General features: G+C 42.1%; 1 protein-coding gene across 1 annotated transcript in view; it reads right to left on the bottom strand.

Annotated features, from left to right (window-relative positions):
- Positions 1 to 21,341, bottom strand: part of LOC126470614 (uncharacterized) — a 208,736-nt gene that overhangs the window by 120,382 nt on the left and 67,013 nt on the right. The window contains exons 10-11 of the mRNA XM_050098568.1: positions 8,860 to 9,025; positions 6,289 to 6,525 (exon numbers count right to left, since the gene is read on the bottom strand). Of these exons, the coding sequence (XP_049954525.1) occupies positions 6,289 to 6,525; positions 8,860 to 9,025 (403 nt within the window). The remainder of the gene's footprint in view (positions 1 to 6,288; positions 6,526 to 8,859; positions 9,026 to 21,341) is intronic.

Raw genomic sequence — 21,341 nt, forward strand, 5'->3', positions numbered from 1 at the left:
TTTGGATTGAAGTCAGCTGATAGGTATGCCTGCTTAAAGCAAGTCCCTCTAACTAAGGGATCACCTTCAGAGGACACCATGTTTCAAAGTAGAGAATGGGGTAGGGGGTTGTCATACCTCCTCATAATACACAATTTATAATACAAAGTTACAAACATTGGGCGACTGAACAGTGGAAAAACGCTGTGTAGAGTGACAAATCACGGTACACTATGTGGTGATCCAGTGGCAGGGTGTGGGTATGGGTATGGCGAATGCCCGGTGAACGTCCTCTGCCAGTGTGTGCTGTGCTAACAGTAAAATAGGGGGCAGTGGTGTTACGGTGTGGTCGTGTTTTTCATGTAATTTTTTTTCCTCCCCTTCTGTTGTTTTGTGTGGCACTATCACAGCACAGGCCAACATTGATGTTTTAAGCACCTCCTTGCTTCCCACTGTTGAACAGCAATTTGGGGATGGTGACTGCATCTTTCAACATGATCGAGCAACTGTTCAGAATGCACGGCCTGTGGCAGAGTGGTTACACGACAATAACGTCCCTGTAATGGACGGGCCCGCACAGAATGCCGACTTCGTGCCAGGCCTCACCAACCGACATCGATACCTCTCCTCAGTGCAGCACTCAAAGAAAAATGGGCTGTCATTCACCACGAAACCTTCCAGCACCTGATTGAACGTATGCCTGCAAGAGTGGAAGCTGTCATCAAGGCAAAGGTTGGGCCAACACCATATTGAATTCGATCATTACCGATGGATGGGGTCACAAACTTGTAAGTTATTTTCAGCCAGGTGTCCAGATACTTTTGATCACATAGTGTAGGTCTCCAGTGTTAAAAAGTAGTATAGAATTAATTTCTTGCTTTCACTGTAACATTTTCCAGAAGAAGTTAGATTTCACTGCGAATCCATTGAATAGAATTCAGCTATTCCAGGAGTTATAACATAACTCATGGTACATAACTCATGGTCCTATGAGCCGATGTTCCATTAAAGGTACAAATTTACAGTAGCTTCTATTTGATTAGATCATATTTTACAAAATGGTTATAATTTCTCCCCTGTTGCTTTACATTTAGTATGTTAAACATCCAATGATTCTATTTTTAACTTTTATTATATTTGACATGGACTTCCGCTCAACACGTTGCCTTTTGTGTGAAGTATGTTCTTACTCTGAGATGTAGTTCTCATTTAAATGAGTAATGGGTCATATGTTTCCTTCTTAATTAAAACTGTTATTGTCAAATGCTATTATATGCATAACTTTCATGAAATGATGTATTAGATAAGTCATCTGTAGCCTGAGGTCTACATTCCGATTAATGTTTTTTATGTCTCTAGACATGCAAGTACATATTTAGTTTAGTAATCACTTTCCTGGATTAGGTGAAAAGTTTTTTCTATTTACCTCACAAAATACACCCTTAGTGGCTGAGCCTATAATGCTTTTTAACTAAAGTTTTACTTTGGCAAAGAAAGTTACTCATCACTACCACTATTTGTGGTTATGGTTATGATTGGTTATGCTGTGGTTATTTACCCTCCTCCCCTTCTTTATGGTATTAGTATTACTGATATACTGGGCTTCTAATTAAGCATGTTAACTAAACTTTATTTACATATGACATTTTCCTCTAAATGTAGTCAATATTTTACCTTAATGGTTCACTACTGTAGCTCAGATGTATATGAATGCTTGGTAATATTTCAAGCTATTTCTTAACACTCTATTTTGGCTTTTTTATGTTATGGATATTATTTTCAGTATGTTTATGATAAAATTGACATTTGATTATCTACATTTCATCGAGTATATGCAATGATTATGCTACTCTTTAACATTAGGGTTTTATAATGATTTCTACCCTATATTGAAAGAGTGATGTTATTCTACATTTTGGGGATAGCAGCTTCTTTTCTCTTTTTACGTGTGAAGCTATACCAAATATGTTCACCAAAGATACTCCAGTCCCCTTTATTTACCATGAAACTTATCAAGATATTTTTGTACCATATGATGAAAATACTTTCTAAACATCTTTGACCAACTCCTCAATATTTTGCACCGTTGTAACACTTATCCCTCTGATGATCTCTTCAGTGCTGCTCTGTTTGCACACATTATTGGTATGTTTGCCTTTAAAAGTCGTGTGTGGTATACTGCGATGTGACCACTATTTAAGTAATAACAGATGTGATGTTTTGGCTTAAACTGTTTCAACCCTGTAAGTACTGAGGTATATTTTACACTTCCTTGGAAAAAATTTGTAAAATTTCCTGTATACTACATGTATTTTTTTGTATCTTTGAATAGAATCTGTGAAGATGGTCTGTGACAAAGTGGTCGATATTAGGTTGTTGTGTGTGTGTGTGTTTTTTTTTTTTAAAAAAATCAAGGCAGCTGATGGTCAAACATACATTGTATACATTACTTGATGACTGTTAATGGTCACCTTCCAAAAACGTTTAAAGTAATTTCCCATCCTCCACCAAAAATTGACATTTTTGGAATCTATTGAAGACAAGTTGCTGAAGTCAAGTGTTTATAGGATTTCATGTGAGTGCAGCTAATCTTATGCAGGAAAAATGATGTGCACTGTTTGGGATCACATCATGGAACACAAGTGGCAAACCTGTCTCCTCCAAGCCAGCAGGTCTGCTTTCACCGAACACTGTTTCTACAATCATTCAATGAAATAGAATGAGACAAAAATTGTTCCTCATACGTCACACTTTCATAGCTCCGTCATCAATGAATCAATGGAAATAGAACAGTCTCAGTCCCTTACCAACTGAGATGGAGGCTTCCAGTTTCATTCCTCATGTAACCCTGTCACATTAAAACTTCGTGCTCTGTATAGCAGGCATCCTCCTGCAATTTTATGCAGTGAAGATGATTAATTAATTAAGTGAGCTTTCACCACAGATGTTGCACAATGCAACACACCGATATGCAGCAAAAGCGCATGTGTTCAAGCAGCACATGCACAGAGACAACTGGGTACAAATGCACATGCCAGCAGGGTCTTATAAAGGCAAGTTCAGTGTATTTTTGCCAGTATTCACCTGAAATTAGGCAGAAGATTCTGCACTGAAACATCGGGAAGCATTTTAAATACATTCAACAGTTCATCCAAAATTTCACAGAATAATCTACACACCCAGACAGTTTTACGTTTCACATTCCAGTGCTGCTTAACATTCATTAGTAACAGTTCTAAAATAAGTTATTAATAATGCATAATACTTTTCTCATGAATAATATGCAAAGAAGTCATATCAACAAACCTGTGCAATGAAAATAAAAACTTCATTAACATAACAAGAAATGCTTTCCCACAACTTTTATAACTTTTTTCACAATAATATTTACTAGTTGCATACGATTTAAGACCTATTACAGCCACAATTCATGTAAGTACAATTTCTTATAAAGTAAAATATCATGAAAATAGTAACAACTAAATATAAATGGAGAAGTAAAGCTTATAGCACATTACATAAAAAACTATGGATCGAAAAATATGGAACAATGACGAACACAGATCAAACAACTCTTTTTTTAACACTGCCAGCTGCAGATTGACAATATAAAATTGAAGTGCAGGTCAACCCACATTAATAACAGGATATCAGTATAACACGTAGTACTCCAATTCTACAGCACAGGTTTCATCACTGAACACATGATAAATGTCAGTGAAGGTTTTTTTTCAGTTGTTGGTGCACAAGAGTCAGTTCTTTCAGTTCCATCAAAGAAACACTCCACAATAAATTAATGACAGACTTCTACCACGGTAAGAATACACAGTTTAAAGTCCCATCACCAAGAGACTAAGCACAAACTCAGACTGGCCAATGATGGAGAATAAAATGGGATATGTCCTATTTTGACAGGAACCAATCCATAAATTCACCAATCCGATTTAGGAATACTGTGGAAAATGTCAGTCCACCTCCGCAGCTGAGTGGTCAGTGAGGCTGACTGATATACAGGGAGCACCTGTTCAATTCCCGGTACCACCAGGGAGTTTTTCCTCAGTTGGAGGACTGGTATTGGGTGCACTCAGCCTTATGAGGTTAGCTGAGGAGCTACTGGACCGATTAATTGTGGTTCCGAGGTCAAGAAACCCGACGACGACTGGGAGAACAGTGTGCTGCCACATGTGCCTCCATGCCACATCCAATGATGCCAATTGCAGAGGATAAGCCCAACTGGCCTGACAGGGCCAGAGCTCAGAACTGCATTTATTTTTTATGGAAAATGTCAACTGTGACAACTTGGTGGCAATTTGAAAACTGATCAGCACAAAAAAGAAATCTACATTTTAGCCACAGTGGTGACAGGTGAAGTATAAGAGGCAGTCAAATGAAAACATGACGGACAATATAACGAGCACAGTGCTTTTGTTGGTAGTGCAGGCAGGTGTGTGTATAGGAGTGCCCTCTGTTGGGAATTAGGAAGGAACAGTACGAACATTCACTGCTGTGCCATTTGTCTGTTAGACAAAGTGAGATAAGCATCTGACTTCACTGTGGAGGCCAGGAAAGAGAAACAGTGAGATGTAGTGTGGTTTTTGACTATGAAAGGTCACTCAGGAAGCGAAATTCATGCCCACATTTGTGCTATGTATGGAGAACACAGCATGTCACATGCACACATATTTACACAGAACAAACAACAGCTGGCACCAGTAGTACCACGACTGATGCCCAACATGAGCTGAATTACTTCCACCATCTGCTGTCAGTCATTTCTGATGGCACCATCCACTGTAGCAATGACAGAAGGGGTAACGAAATGAGTATATCCTGCTTGGCTGCTATCTTTCAGTGACATCTGACCTTCTCAGCATTGTTTGTTCTGTGAGTGAGTGCTGTTCACTGATTCAGGAGCATGGTGCCACAATTAATGCACAGCAGGATGTGGAACTGCGAAAAATTGAAGTGCATCATGGAGTCCAATGGCCAAGTAATATTGACAGAGAGCAACTTTCTGTTGCAAGGTAATGCTACCCGCATGTTGCCAAGGCTGTTTCATCTAAGCTGTAGAAGTTTCACAGGGAAGCACTTCCACATCCTCCATACAATCCCAATCTCTCCCCAAGTGATTTCCATAATTTTTCAGCCCTGAAGAAAGACATTAGGCAACCGCAAACATTTTTCCATGAAAAGACTGACTGTCTTGTCTCAAAGTGGGATAAATGTATTAACAGTCTTGGCAATTACTTTTGAAACAATAAACAGTTTACTTGATTTTTTCCATCTGTCTCATTTTCATTTGACTGCCCTTACACTAATTCGTAATTCCAAAGTGACACATTTACCTCCCTTTGATGACTAAAAAATATGACTGAAAGCAACCAAATTACAATTTCATTTGTCCAAAAACCAACAAATTAGCTCCTCCCCCCTGCCCTTTTTTTTAAAAAAAGTTATTGCATGAAATAGGAAATCATATACTATATAATACTTGAGTTGAAATTTACCCAAACTACGTTAAAAACAGCAACAACAGTAATACATGCACATTAAAATCTAAAGTAGGCATAAATAGTCACCTTCTGCTAGCAAATAGTAGAATAGGGCACTATGCACAAACCCATATGCAGTAAACTGATTGCAACTCCAGCTACAGAGTAAATAAATCATTAAAACTATAAATTAATGGTAACTCTCACTTAATGTCAGCACAAATTATGGAAACTGATACACCTTCTTCCTGCCAGATTATTACAGTTAACACATATTCAAACAACTTACAAGATTTTCTAAACACATGAGCAAAAAAACTTTGGTTCAATAACAGTGACTGTTCTTTAAAAACATGAAACACAGTATTTCCTTGAATCCAATCAAAATTCACTCCAGCTGACATATTCGTCCCTCGAGAATCAGCAACTGCATTGGTATTTAAAATAATTCTCATTTATTGTTCAGTCTCAGTTGCACACTTTTAATTAGATTACATGTACTGGTTGCTCAGGATCATCTACAGGTCTTAATAGCTGTGTCAGCACTCTGTCTTCTCTATTCAGAACCACATGTTGGAGTAATCTGATATGTGGCTCTGAACAGACAAGACAGGTTGCTAAGCATCTACTTAGATCTGAAGATAATCTAATTAAAATTGTGCAACAGACACTCAGTAATAAATGAGAATTATCTCCAATCAAAATTATTCAACTACAAACACACACTATGAACTACATTATTTTAGTGATACGCAGCTTTCTGTAACTATTGCAGATTCCGTCAACCTAAAATTATGAGGTAAAGGAAAAAACTTACCTTCTTATCACGTTTATTTGCACGGCTGTTAGGATTGGTATTTCCACGTACCCGTCCCCTCTTTGCTGGTGGTCCTCGTGGAGAACTTGGCTGTGTTGCAGTTCCAGAGTTGCTACTGGGAGTTCCAGGTGCTACATTAGCCGCTGCAGCAGTTGCTTCATCTAAGTCTAAATCCACATCTTCACCACCAGCACGTTTTTTCAGAAAATAGTACAAAACATCTGGATGGTTCCATATCTGGAAACAAGAAAATTCTTTTCAAAAACATTCAACACATGTCGAGGAAACTCGAGGAACAGAGTAGTTCAACCAACGGTCAGACATAACAGTACTGAGCTTTCTGTTGTTTGTCAGACTGTAAGAAGAATTCTAACAATGTATTTGCGGTGTTGAGCACTGTAATGAACACCACTGCAGATGGAGAGTATGTTATAAGTAACCACACATGTACATACCATTACCTGTTCAGTTCCGTTCCTAGCACTTTCATTCTTGTGATAATATAGTATACTTTCCCATCAACATACCATTATTTATTGTAAGATGGAAAGGACAAGTGTAAGATATTTGCCTGAATTGTATAAACTTAGGGTGTTTTTGTGTTTCAACTGTTTGTATTGTTTTTTTGAGGTGGAGGCTGACTGTTTAATACTTGTTTAGTAGTGTACTGTATTTACCCAATTTGAAGTCTAGGATTTTTCCAAAACTTGTCATTCAACAAAGACTTTAACTAAACTACTGCTGCTGAGATCAATGCTTGTATGTTGTGTAATCGATTAATATAGGAGTCGTCTTACATTTACAGTTGAAGCTTTGGCAATAATGGTCACATGCAGATTCTCTTGGCAGCGCGTTTCGTCACAGGGCTATTTGGTAAGCGTGATAGCATTATAGAGATGTTTAGCAAGGTTTCGAGAGGTTGTGTTTCTGGATGAGGTATCGAATATATTGCTTCCCCCTACTTATACCTCCCGAGGAGATCACGAATGTAAAATTGGAGAGATTCGTGTGCACACGGAGGCTTTCCAGCAGTCGTTCTTCCCGCGAACCATACGCGACTGGAACAGGAAAGGGAGGTAATGACAGTGGCATGTAAAGTGCTCTCCGCCACACACCGTTGGGTGGCTTGCGGAGTATAAATGTAGATGTAGATGTAGATGTAGATCCATTGTCAAGAATTTAGAAAAGTTGGATGGGAAGCCGTGACGCCAGCTTGGCTGGGGACTAGGATGAATGAGCAACTAAAATGAGTATGGTAGAGCTGGGGTTCAGCGGAATTTGGCAATGTTTCATTATGCTGCCAACTATACTGTGTATCTTGGCTTTTTATGAACATCTACCACATTTAATACACAATCTGCCTGAATCCATTTGTAGGTGCAATTGAAATAACTTTTAAATTGGACAAATGCTCAATGATAGTATATATTTTTGCAGGATATGTTAAACATCTAGATACATTCCACTAGAATACTTACACAATCATGCAGCTATGTTGTCGACATTCGCTGCAAGGTATGACTAGAACGAAAAGGACCTGTCAGCTGTTGGTTCTATGCAGCCAGTGAAACAGTAGAGGGCAGACAACAAGTTTGGAAGTGAGAAAAGAAGGAATATTGTCACATTCTCACATCAATGTAGGTGCAAAATCTGATATGTATTGGGGGAGGGGTGGGGTGTACTGTGTTCTCAGTTCCCACAGTAACCACGTTGGAAACTGCAAACGTATTTTAAAGAAACAGCCAAATATTTGTGACAGCCAAGATTATAAATTTTATTGATGCTTGTGTATAAAAATAGATTGCCCTTTGCTCACCTTTAATTGGTTAGGTGAAACTATCATGGTAATGATGATGAGGATGATTAAAAATAGTGATACCACTAATAGGCAAAAGAAGGGAGTGAAGATAAAAATTAATGTAACTTCTTTATTTTTGTTGTTGTTTTATTTTCTCCTTGTATAATCAAAATGTAATGGCACATGCTACTTTGTATCAATAAAACAGTTTGTCATTTTGATTGGCCAGAATACCTGTGAAACAAAACTTTCTCAAGGGACCCCTTCAATAAAAGGGACTGCCTTACTATCGGTTAAATAGGCATATGTCTGCACTGTGTATGTGGGTGGGAGGGGGGGGGGGGGGCTGTATGTGTGGGGTGCGCGCGCGTGCATGTAAGTGAGCACACGCACTTGTGTGGATGGGTATGGGTGACTGCATAAATTCATTATGTATAGTTTGAGGGTACTCTTGGGTCTTCAAAGATTCTCATGGGGGCAGTGGTCTGGGTTTCATAGTGTTAATTTCTGTCCCTTGGAAGTTTTCCTTCACAATAGGCTCTGCAGGGAACGAATAAATCAAGTCATATTTTACCTCGCTGAAATACTAATTCTCAGAAATACTTTGCGAATGTATGTTGAGTTTGAGGGATTCTAAAGTTTATAATAACTAAACATACAAACAGTTGAAATTTGTGTATCAATTTTTTACCAAACATATCAGTAAGTACAGATATACTACACTGCATCACATTAAGAATTCCTTTTTATTGCAATAATGGCAGATAACCTACCTTACAACACACAGCAAAAGCCTTCAATGGGTTAGGTACAGCTTTCTTTCTCACAACCTCATTCATAAAAGTGTCATACAGCTTACGCTGAAATGGAGTCATTCTGAGAAGCAGTACATACTCTTCTTTTTGCGGCAGAGACACTTGTAATACAGAATGACTGCGCCTAGAATGAACCATACATATTATATTCTCATCAATTATTCATACAAAAGACAATATTAAAATCTAACCTCTACACTTCAAATTTTTCTTCTGCAAGCAGTAAGTATAGAGCAAGAAGCTAGCCTGTGGTTTGAATTCCATGTGCAGTTGGCAGAAAAAGCTACTTTTTTTCAGATCTTTAGCTTCAATAAGCTAATGAAAGATTACATTCTTTTTTGTCTCTAGAACAGTAATTTCCTGAGATAATTTCTTTACTCGTGAACAACTATACATCAGTATCCCTTTATGGCCTGTAACAACAATCTTGAATATCACATCATATTACTTATAGGTTTACAATTATTCCACCTAGCAACTGTTTCACTGCACTATAGTGTAAGGAATTGAGATTAAACACACCCTTTCACCCCAGCACCCTACTGGGCTCTATCTACACTAGCCTTAATCTCTCCCCTGCCCCATCACCCTCCATGGTTCTGAGCAAACTGCGAGACATGGTTGGCATTGTGCCCAAATTAAAACACTTTCTAACTGAAGGAACCCACTATTCTCTTTAATATGACTTTGTTTTCCTGCAACCACACTGTTATTCTGAGAAATACATATCTCTTTTTATCTTTCAGCTCACAAATGGAGGTAATATGCAAGATATTAATAAATTGGAGGCCAAGTCACAAGCCTCCCTCAAAATGAAATGTCTACCCCTGCTTATAATGTTTTCCGACAACATCTTTATTTCAGCAGTCTGCTTAATTATGCTGTCATGGCAACAAAGAGGCTGCTTTGAATTTATCTCACTTCAGGATCATACTCCTGACACTGTTTGGCAACAACAGTTAACCATTTTATTCAACTGTTTTAATATTTCTTGCACTTCTCCTCTACTGTTTTGGACATCTGTTACATATACGACATACTACATTGATCTGGAATGTGTCACAAAGCAGACTTTTATCTTTGTTAGGAGGAGTAACATGCATCAGATGGTGACTGGGCTAGAACAGAGCAGATGAAATGCACACAAGGTCATAATATTAATGAGGACCACAAAAATTAAAACTGTCATTGCATGGCGAGAGATACTATCAAAAGCCATCAAACATTTGCAATGGCTTGCAAAGTCATCAGATTTGAACCTGGGGGAAAGCTGGATCAGTTGATACTGATCCAGCATGTCAGTGAGACTATGCAGCCAACATGGTCACCCTGCATAAGTTGTCAAGGAGGGAATTATTGGACACTGACGTCACCAACAACCATAGTTTGTGCAGTCAATGTCACAGAAAATGACAGTAAATCATAGTATTCAAATAAGCTTACCATTGTTTCTTCACAAAATAAAACAAAACATAGTATCCTATGACTAGAGTATCAATGGACCACAATTAGAATCAGTCAACTCGAATACATAGATGCAACAATATGTAGGGATATGACGCTTCAGCATAGATAAGGCAGACTTCAGTTCATTGACAGGATACTAGGAAAACGCAGCTTGTCTACAAAGGAGACTACTTACAAACCACTTGTGTGTCCTATCTTAGAATATTGCCCAAGTGTGTGTGACCCATGCTGTATAAGGTCAGTATTAAGTGAAGAACCTAGAGATATTCTTTAGACTCTTTTAGGAACCATGACTACAAAATCAGACTGTATGCAGGACGCACAGAGGTATTTAACCATAAACTCTTCCCACAATCCATATGTGATTTGAAGGGTAAGAAACTCTAACACGTGGTTCCGTGCTAAGTACTAGAGCAGGGCAACAGCATGCCCAATCCATATTGCATGCACACAGCTACAGAGAGAGAGAGAGAGAGAGAGAGAGAGAGAGGAGAGAGAGAGAGAGAGAGAGAGAGTGCAAGTACACTTCAGATACTTTGGCAGAAGTTGCCAAATATTACTGATACTGCTTTGCCTAATGGCAGTTGAGTGACCACTTGTATATGGCCACGTGGATGGCACATCTGAGTGTGCGGATGTCACGAATTTGCGTTCACGTGCACATAGGCAGCGAATCTGCAGTGTGCACATGTACGATGCAGTTAGGTTACCACCAGAACTGGACAAAATTTATTTGAATGCAAATAACGAATACAGATAAAAATGGTTATCCATGAGTAAGATGTTATTCAAAATATTGTTCACTTATTTGAACAAAAACATGTGAATAAAACGTGTTATGAATACTAGAGTAATTGGAAATTCAGTGACATTTACTACTCTAATTCTTTCTCATTTATTAACTAAAAATACTTTTTGTTGCTTTTAAATTAGTTTTCAGAACAACTATTTTTGTCAAAAACCTCATTAAAAACTGTAATTGATTTTCGAAGATTTGTCATTGTGACACAACAGAAAGTACATTCACACAAGCAACGAGGATATTGGTGCATTATATCCTCCGAATTCATCTTCATTTCATGACAACAACATATGACTTTCAACTAACAATCTTCTAAAAACACAAACAGAAATCATCAGTTCCATTGTACTTTTTGGCAAATAATTTGTTGCAATTCCATGTTAGCTTCACTTCCCAAATTACATTCAAAACAAAATTTTCTTTTTATGTCATAACATCATTCAAAATTTGTGATCCAATGTCTTTGAAATTTCTTTGGCTGTTATATGTCTGTAGCTCGTTGTAAGTCTCCCTTGGTCATGGACAACAATACAAGTGAGCTATCTGTGTTTAAATCATGCGTAAGACATCACTGCAGTAATTACATTTGGTGTAGAAAGGCAAGGAAGGCTTTCCAATCATCTCTTGACACTTTCTCGATAAAAAAGTTGCCAGTGTCCTGCAACATTATGAACTCATTTATGTACTCAAACCCAGTGTCTCGTCCAATATTTTTGAATCCTAAAGTTCAATGTAACTGCATAGATGCATTGCAGATAAAAAAACTATTCCATATTCTAATGGAAAGCTCACTAAGGGTTAATCCAAAAACACTTTCGGATGGATTTGGACATCCAGGAGTTTTTTAGATTTAAAGTCTGTTGACATTAGCCATCAGCAACTGGGCTTTAACTTGTTCAAAGAGATTTTGGGATTCCAGCCGATCATTGTAAACTTCACTCCACGATAGTCCAACTGGACACCTGCCAGTCATCTTCAGGTGAGCCACCGAAGACTGACAAAGATGTTTTACGCTCCGCCTTATACAGTGCACTGATAATATTGCCACGCACGCATCATAATCATAGTGACAAAAGGACCATACCACCCAGTGGCTGCATCCTCGGTGTTGGAACTGTGAAGATCAGCTGTTTGAGCAAATCCCAGAGATGATGGGATTCCACACATTATCCAGCTGATAGCTGCTGTCACGGTTCGTTAGATTTTCTGCAATGCATATTTCAACAGATTCTTTTATAATGGAGTCCCAAAAAGATATTACTGTGGCCAAAATTAAAGTTTTGTCATACTCCATTGAAAGTCCATTGGTGATAAATTGTTCTGTTATTGCAGACTTGTTGGGTTGCAGAAGGCAAGTGCAACATTTACATTCTGTGCAAAGTTCTTCGATTGCACGTGTTGTTTGTCCTATATGGGCCATACAACACTGGAAAGGTATTTTGTAGGTTCCCACCTTCCGAAATAAGAAGTCATCCTTTACTGATCCCAGCAGGTCTGAAATCTTAGAACAGCGGCGAGCGGCAACGTCGAAGACAGCTGATCTTTGCAGTTCCACCAGTGAGGGCACTGCCACCGGGTGGTGTGGTCCTCCTATCACAGTGACTCTGACGCATGCTCGGCAATACTATCAGAGTGCTATATAAGGCAGAGCAGAAAACACTGATAGCTGACCTGAAGATGACTGGCAGGTGTCCAGTTCGAAATATCGTGGAGTGAAGTTTACGACGACCAGCTCGAATACCGAAATCTCTTCAAACGTTTAATTTGCCAGTAAAATTTTAAGTTTCACATCAAATGCCTTTAAGGAGAGGAGATGCCCTCACATTGAAGAAGTTTTGACAAGCTACGTGGTAAGAGAGCAAAACTTTCAAGTTCTTTAAGGTTTTTAATGAGCTGTCGGGACCACGGCATAATACCAAAATATGCCAGAGTTGCACACTGTATTAAGTCTGCCACTACACGGAAGATAACAGAGAAGGCCAGTCGTGGTTACACGAGACAAAAGGTGGGATTCCATTTCAAAAAAACTGTTCCACCTACATCTGAAAATTGCAGCACTTGTCTCTCCCGTATCACGAGATTGAGCTGATGTGGTGCCTTCAGGCAAGCATGACCGGATATATAAGAACACAAATTTGATCGTTTGGAACCACAACAACCACCGCCATAGGGAATAACTGCACAACAATCCACTGTTAACTTCACGAAGAAGAATTTGGACAATATGACACGGTCTGTTTTGGTTAAGGACTCAATTTTGCACCTACACCAAGTGTACTACCTCTGATAAGTTTTGCGAGTGGTTTCGAAAAAGTTGCACGACACCTTCCTACGGATGCTGCCAAAGAAATAAGAAGGGAAACCCGTAACGCTCTTTTGATAGCTGCTCCTCAACTCAGTAATATAACAGAAATATAACCTCTGAAAAAAAAGGCTGCACGACAAAATCTTCAAGAGGATCCGGACGTAGTGGTGCCGAAGGCTGATAAAGTTAACTGAACTGTTTTGTTACCTCATAGTTTGTATTTGGAGAAAATGCACGGCCTACTCAATGATATTATATACACAGGATTAATGATCATGACCCTACAGCACGTGTGCAATGGAAGACATGTACACTCCTGAACTCTTCCTTGTTACCTCACATGACAGCATGCCACCAAGACTCTGTGGTCTTCCTAAAGTGCAGAAAGATGGTCTTCCCTTACAGCCTATAGTTAGTAATGTTGACACACCACATGTGATTTAGCCAAACAGCTTGCTTTCTTGCTCAGACAATTGGTTGGCAAATGTTTGCATCATATATGGAATTCAACAGATTTTATAAACAGATTGATAGGTTGGTTGGTTTAAAATGGGAGAGGGGGGGGGGGGCATGGACCAAACCAAGAGGTCATTGGTCCCTTGTTCCCAGTAGAACAATTACCCAAGGGAAAGAAGAAAACAAAGAAGATGTACAGCACAATAACAGGAGAAAGTAAGAACCAGAAGAACAAAAGAAGGATTAACAAACACTACAGTGGACAAAACAGGACAAGAAAACCACAGAGAGATGCAAGAAACAGGGAAGAGAGATTAAAAACCAGAAAGCAAATTACCATGACTGGCTGACCCTGAGAATAAAAAGAAGGAGAAGCCAGCCGCTCTGCAACACATTAAAACCTCTACCCCAAAAGTCCTAGGGTGGAGGAGACAGAGGGACAAAGGACACGCGCTAAAACTCAGATCAAATGATAAAACCCATCCTCACGAATCACAAACGTAAAACTAAAGCTGCTGTTGAGGCACTGTCGCCCAACACCGAATGTAGGGTGCTAGGAAAGTTAGAAGTGGGCAGTCCAGCAAGAGGTGGACGACTGTCATTTGGGAGCCACAGCAACACTGAGGTGGGTCCTTGAGATGGAGGAGATAACCGTGTGAGAGTCACATACGGCCAATGCAGAGATGACAAACAACAACTGATTCCCTGCGAGAAGCCCGCAGGAAAGACTTCTACAAATTCACAGTCTCATTATTGACACGCAGGCTGTTGTGCATACTGTTATGCCAGCCACCTCCCAAAGCCAAAAAACCTTGAGGTGTAAGACAGAACGCATGTCAGTTTCAGAGATGCCCATCTCTAGGAGCAGTTTCTGCGTAGCCTGTCTGGCCAGCCTGTCAGCAAGTTCATTGCCTGGGATTCCGACGTGTCCTAGGGTCCACACTAATCACCACTGAGCGACTGGACCGTTCCAGGGCAGAGGGGGACTCCTGGGTGTTGGATACCAAAGGATGGCAACGGTAGCACTGGTCGATAGCTTGTAAGCTGCTCAGGGAGTCAGAACAGAGAAGAAACGACTCACCAGAACAGGAACGGATGTACTGAAGAGCAAAAGATACAGCCACAAGCTCTGCAGTGAATATACTGCAGCCAGCAAGCAAGAAATGCTGTTCAATATGGTCTCTGTGGACATAGGCGAAGCCAACATTACCATCAGCCATTGAGCTGTCGGTGTAAACAACTTCAGAGCCACGGAACACATCAAGAATCAAGAGGAAGTGACAGCGGAGAGCGATGGGGTTAACGGAGTCCTTAGGGCATGCAAAAGATCCAGACGAAGCTTCGGCCGAGGTGTACACCAGGGAGGTGTATGTGAATGGACCTCAAGTAGAGGTGATAAAGGGAAGAACTCCAGTTTGGAGAGAAGGGATCGCACACGAACCACAATAGTAAGCCCTCACCTGGGCCGCTGGTGCGGGAGATGAACTGCCGCAGGTGGGGGAAAAGGAGACTGTAATTTGGATGCTCAGGAGGACTACAAATGTGTGCAACATAACTGGTGAGCAGTTGCACATGTCAGATCCGCAATGGATGGACTCTGGCCTCCACCAGGACACTGGTCACCGGACTCGTTCTAAAAGCTCCTGTCACTAAGCAAAAGCCACAGTGGTGCACTGGATCGAGTAAACTCAATGCTGAGGGTGCTGCTGAACCGTAAACCAGACTCTCATAGTCAAGGCGGGATTGGACAAGGGCTCTATAGAGCTGCAGCACCGTAGAGCAATCTGCACCCCAGTTGGTGTTGCTCAGGCAGTGGAGGGCATTGAGATGCTGTCAGCACTTCCATTTAAGTTGACAAAAGTGAGGTAGCCAAGTCAACTGGGCATCGAAAATCAGTCCTAAGAATCGATATGTCTCCACTACAGTGAGTGGATCATCGTTATGATAAAGTTCTGGTTCCGGATGAGCGGTACGATGCCGACAGAAGTGCATGACACATGACTTCACAGCTGAAAACTGGAAGCCGTGGGCTAGAGCCCACGACTGCGCCTTATGAATGGCTCCCTGTAGGTGCCGCTCAGCAACACCAGTACTGGAGGAGCAATACGTAATGCAGAAGTCATCCACATACAGAGAAGGGGAGACTGACGGCCTTACAGCTGCTGCTAGGCCCTTAATGGCCACTAAAAATAGAGATACACTCCATACAGAGCCCTGCAGAATGCCATTCTCATGAATACAGCGGGAACTATGGAAGGCACCAACTTGGACACGGAAAGTACAGAGCGACAGAAAGTTTAGGATAAAAATCAGGAGGGGGCCCCAGAAAGCCCACTCATACAATGTGGCACGGATATGATGTTGCAAGGTCGTGTCGTATACTTTACGTAAGTCAAAAAAGACAGCAACTAGGTTTCTGCATCTGGAAAAGGCTGTTCGGATGGCAGACTCGAGGAACCAAGATTATCAGTGGTAGAGCGACCTTGGCTGAAGCCACCCTGACAGGGAGCCAGTAAGCCACACGACACCAGGACCCAACCCAACTGCCGACACACCATACGTTCCAGCAGCTTACAGAGAATGTTGGCGAGACTGATGGGCCGGTAGCTATCCACAACAAGCGGATTTTTACCGGGTCTTAGCACCGGAATGATGGTGCTCTCCTGCCATTGTGATGGATAGATGACATCGCACCAGATCCGGTTGAAGATGAGGAGGAGACGTCACTAGTAGTCAGATGAGAGATGTTTAATCATCTGACTGAAGATCCGATCTGGCCCAGGAACTGTGTCGGTGCAATATGCCAGGGCACTGAAGAGCTTCCACTCTTTAAAGGGGGAGTTATAGGGTTGAATGTTGTGTGTAGTGAACAAGAGGACTTTCCTTTCCATCCGCCATTTGAGGGTGCAAAAGGCTGGGGGGTAGTTCTCCGATGCAGAGGCTCGAGCATAGTGCTCAGCAAAGTGCTCGGCAATCGCGTCTGCGTCGGTAGAGAGCACGCCATTGATGTTAACGCTGGGGACACCTGATGGGGTCTGGTAAACAAAAAGACGTCTGATCTTCGTCCAGACTTGGGAAGGTGATGTATGGCACCCAATGGTCGACACATACCTCTCCCAACACTCCTGTTTCCGTCATTTTATAAGCAGGCAAACACAAGCACAGTCCTGCTTAAAGGCTATCAGGTGCTCTAGGGAAGGGTGGCGCTTATGTCGCTGTAGAGCTCACTGACTCATGGAACTGATGGGGCTACAACTGGTCTCGTAGCGACAGCATAAGAGGAGGTCACAGCCACAGGATGTAGTCACTCAAATTTCCTATTATCCTCAGTGTAGGTCACTCGGTCCAGGGTCTTGTATTCCACGATTTTCCTTTCTCGCTGTAAAATCCTGCAGTCTGGTGAGCGAGGGGAATTATGCGCTCCACAGTTGAGGTGGGGCACATGGTGTACTGGGATGGGATGGGATGGGATGTTGGAAGTACAGTGGAAAGACACATGGTCGAGCTTCCAGCACTGAAAGCACCACATGGGGAAAAGATATATGGCTCGGCATCACAGCAGTAGACAATCACCTTGACCTTCTTGGGTAATGTGTCACGCTCGAAGGCGAAGATGAAGGCACCGGTGGCAACCTAATTATCCCTCGGACCCCAATGGATGCACCGTAAGATGAACTCCTCATCATTCTAAGTTGATATGCAGCTCGTCATCTGACTACAAGAGAAGGTCCCTGTGGAATATAATACCCTGGACCATATTTAAGCTCTCTTCAGGTGTGATGGTAACAGAAACATCCCCCAACTTGTCACAAGCAAGTAATGCCTGTGATGTGGAGAGGATGACATTTTTATAGGCTTCATCGAGACAAAAAGAGTCCCCATCAGATCTCGTACATACAAGGTACCGGGGCAAATAATTTTCATTGCCATCCTTAGCCTGGCATTCCTCCCATGGTGTGGCCAGGAAGGGGAACGACATAGGATCATACTTCCTTGCATTTTACTGAGACTTGGAACGCTTAGAGATTGTTGGCGTTTGAACACCAGCAAGCGATGACGTGTTATGCTTCATCGTGCATCATCCGCCCTGATGCCACCCACTACGAACAGGGGCCCTCCCCACGGGCGCCACCCAGCCGCGGTAAAGGCCACCGGACAGGACGACCATTGCTGGGAGTCCCGATGCCCCAGGGTGATGGGCATCTACTTCTTGGCATACATGGGGAGTTAACGGTGCAGGCATCAGCAGAGCGATCCCTGTGTAGTCAGGGGGCTACAACCAACAGGGTACATGGAGGCCCCATCACAACGGACTGGCTACTGTGCTCGATATGAAAGAATTCCGTGGTCATTGTCGGCACAGAAAATGACACTGCACAGTGGGTGGAGGAAAGGCCAAAAGGTGTTAGACTCCTTTTAGTCACCTCTTATGGCAGGCAGGAATACCTCGGGCCTATTCTAACCCCCGGACCTGCAGGGGGGTTTTATCAATGGACCGGGGGCTTTCCACCTAGGTAGTTTGAATCTTTTAGTGTGTTTTGATGAGTATCTCTTTTTACAAAGGTACCTCCTGTTGATTCCTTGGCACTAATTGGTGAACAGTTTCAGTCGGGCTACACTGCTTTGTTTCGGGACGCTCTTTCGGCAACCTATTTTATGTTTAACCAACTCTCTCCTTTAACCATTCTGCCTGTAGAAGGAGCCACTGACTTCGAAAGCTTGACTAATTATAACGCTCCTTTATGTGTGTGTTCTGCCACCGCTCGGTGAGTAGACATTCAATGTAGTATGACAAGACATTAATTTTAACCACAGAAACATCTTTTTGGGACTCCATCATAAAAGAATCTGTTGAAATATGCTTCATGGAAAATCTAATGAACCATGACAGCAGCCACCAGCTGGATAATGTATGGCCCGTCATCACCAGTATTTGCTCCAGACGAGGACGCCAGAATGCTATGATGATTGTGGCGAGCGGCAATGCCCAAGACAGCTGATCTTTGCAGTTCCACCACCGAGAGCGCTGCTGCCGTGCAGTGTGGTCCTTCTGTCAACATTACTCTGACGCATGCGCGGCAATACTATCAGCGCGCTATAAAAGGTGGACCGCAGAAAACATTTCGCAGTCTTCGATGGCTCACCTGAAGATGACTGGCAGGTGTCCAGTTGAAATATCAAGGAGTGAAGTTCATGATGACCACCTGCAATCCTGAAATCTCTTCGAACATTTAATTCACCGTGTTTAAAATTTGTTCACTGATTTTGTGACATGAGCAAACTATGTAATTATATCAATGAAACACCCATATCCGATAGTGGTAGCAATCTTGGTGCAGTGTGGAAGATGCTGCAGATTAGGAGTTTCTGTTGGCTGCATTCTCACCTTTCACTACTTATGTACCATACTTACGCAAGTTGGCAAGATGAGAGGGGAATTATTGGCAAGTGCAGATCAGTTAAATTGGGTCACGTTGGTAGTGCAACTGCTAAGGCCGTCCACGTATGAAGCATTTTCGTATTGCATTTGTTATATTGTAAAGCAAGCACAGCTGTGTTTAACCTGAAGGTTGGTTTAAAGGCTGCAGCAACTTACTAGACATGGTGGTGGTCCCCATAAGTTCCTCCCACCTCTGAAGCAACGTAATACACCCAATTAGAAGAACACCTACAGTTCAACATATACTCTAAAACACAGTGCAACTTGACTTGGCATTTATCTCATTTTTAGAGATGAAATAAGCAATAAGTAACAGAAAAAGTCATAGAAACAACAGAGTACTGAACCAAAACCTTTAGCTTTTGGGTGTGGAACTTAACCTAACTTTTTTTTTCCTACCCTCTCTGTTTCTTGATCACTTTTCATCAGCATTTCTGTGCAGATGTCACTTGGCATTTCTTTTACTCTATCGATGAAAACTTCACTCAGGTTCTTTTATTACAGAGGGTGGCCAGCCCATCTGCACACGCTGAGCTACCGTGTCCGTAACCAGCTGTTTACTAACTCACCAATCCACTGAGGCACATTAAACGTTTTTATATACCATGTTTGACAATGTTTTTTTTTTTTTTTTTTTTTTTGTTTGTGGTTTTAGGGCGCAAAACTTCTATGGTCATTAGCGCCCAGCCCGTGACGTAGAAAACAGGAAAAAAACGAAATTTAAAATCAGCAGCAATGGAAACAAAGTCAGAAAATTTGAGAAACTAAAGGCAGAAGGAATGCTTAAAAGTCCACTATAGAAAGGGGTTGGTTGTCCCCCAAAAAAAAGCTTCAAATGACTGACGTCATTTCACTGTCTCTAATAAACTGTAGAACGCGGTCAGCTGAGCGCGTGTCATCTGCTAAAATCGACGATAGATCAGGCGATAGCTGTAGACGGGAGCGTAACGGATTAAAATAGGGGCATTCAATTAAAAGGTGTCTGACCGTCCACAGCTGAGAGCAGTGGGGACAGAGTGGGGGAGGATCACCGCTTAAAAGATGTCGATGACTAAAAAGACAGTGCCCTATCCGGAGTCGAGCTAAAATTACCTCCTCCCGACGACGCGTTCGGGAGGAAGAGGTCCAAGCGCAAGGAACGGCTTTCACTTCCCGCAATTTATTGTGGGGAAGTGTTGACCAATGCGCATGCCATAAATGAGTGACTTGGCGACATAAACCGCTCCGTAGATCGGTAAACGGAAGAGACTGAAGAGCTGGCCGAGGAAGAGAGACTGCAGCCTTGGCTGCTATATCGGCCGCCTCATTTCCACAGATACCAGCGTGTCCCGGGAGCCAGAGGAACGCCACTGAGACGCCCCCCAGGTGGAGCAAGCGCAGACAGTCCTGAATCCGGTGGACCAGAGGGTGCACAGGGTAAAGAGCTTGGAGACTGAGGAGAGAGCTGAGAGAATCTGAGCAGATTACGTACTGTATCCGCTGATGGCGGCGGATGTAGTGGACAGCCTGGAGAACAGCGTAAAGCTCCGCAGTATAAACCGAACACTGGTCGGGAAGCCGAAAGTGATTTGGGGTGTCGCCAACAATATAGGCACTCCCTACACCTAACGATGTTTTCGAGCCATCGGTGTAAATAAATGTGGCTTCCGTCATTTGTGCACATAGAGCAGCAAATGCCCGACGGTAAACAAGTGTAGGGGTACCATCCTTGGGAAATTGACATAGGTCTCTGAGCAAGTCGATCCGGGGACGGAGCCAAGGCGGTGCTGTACCCCAAGTTGTCAAGGTGGTTTTAGAAAAGCGGAAGGAAAGAGAATGGAGCAGTTGACGGAAGCGGACTCCCGGGGGTAGGAGGGAGGAGGAGCGGCCTGCATACTCGACATCAAAGGAGGCGTCGAAAAAAAGGTTATAGGCTGGATTAGCAGGCATGGAAGACAGATGGCTAGCATAACGACTCAGAAGGACTGCCC

Source organism: Schistocerca serialis, chromosome 3, assembly GCF_023864345.2.
Source record: "Schistocerca serialis cubense isolate TAMUIC-IGC-003099 chromosome 3, iqSchSeri2.2, whole genome shotgun sequence".
NCBI classification, from domain to species: Eukaryota; Metazoa; Arthropoda; class Insecta; order Orthoptera; family Acrididae; genus Schistocerca; species Schistocerca serialis.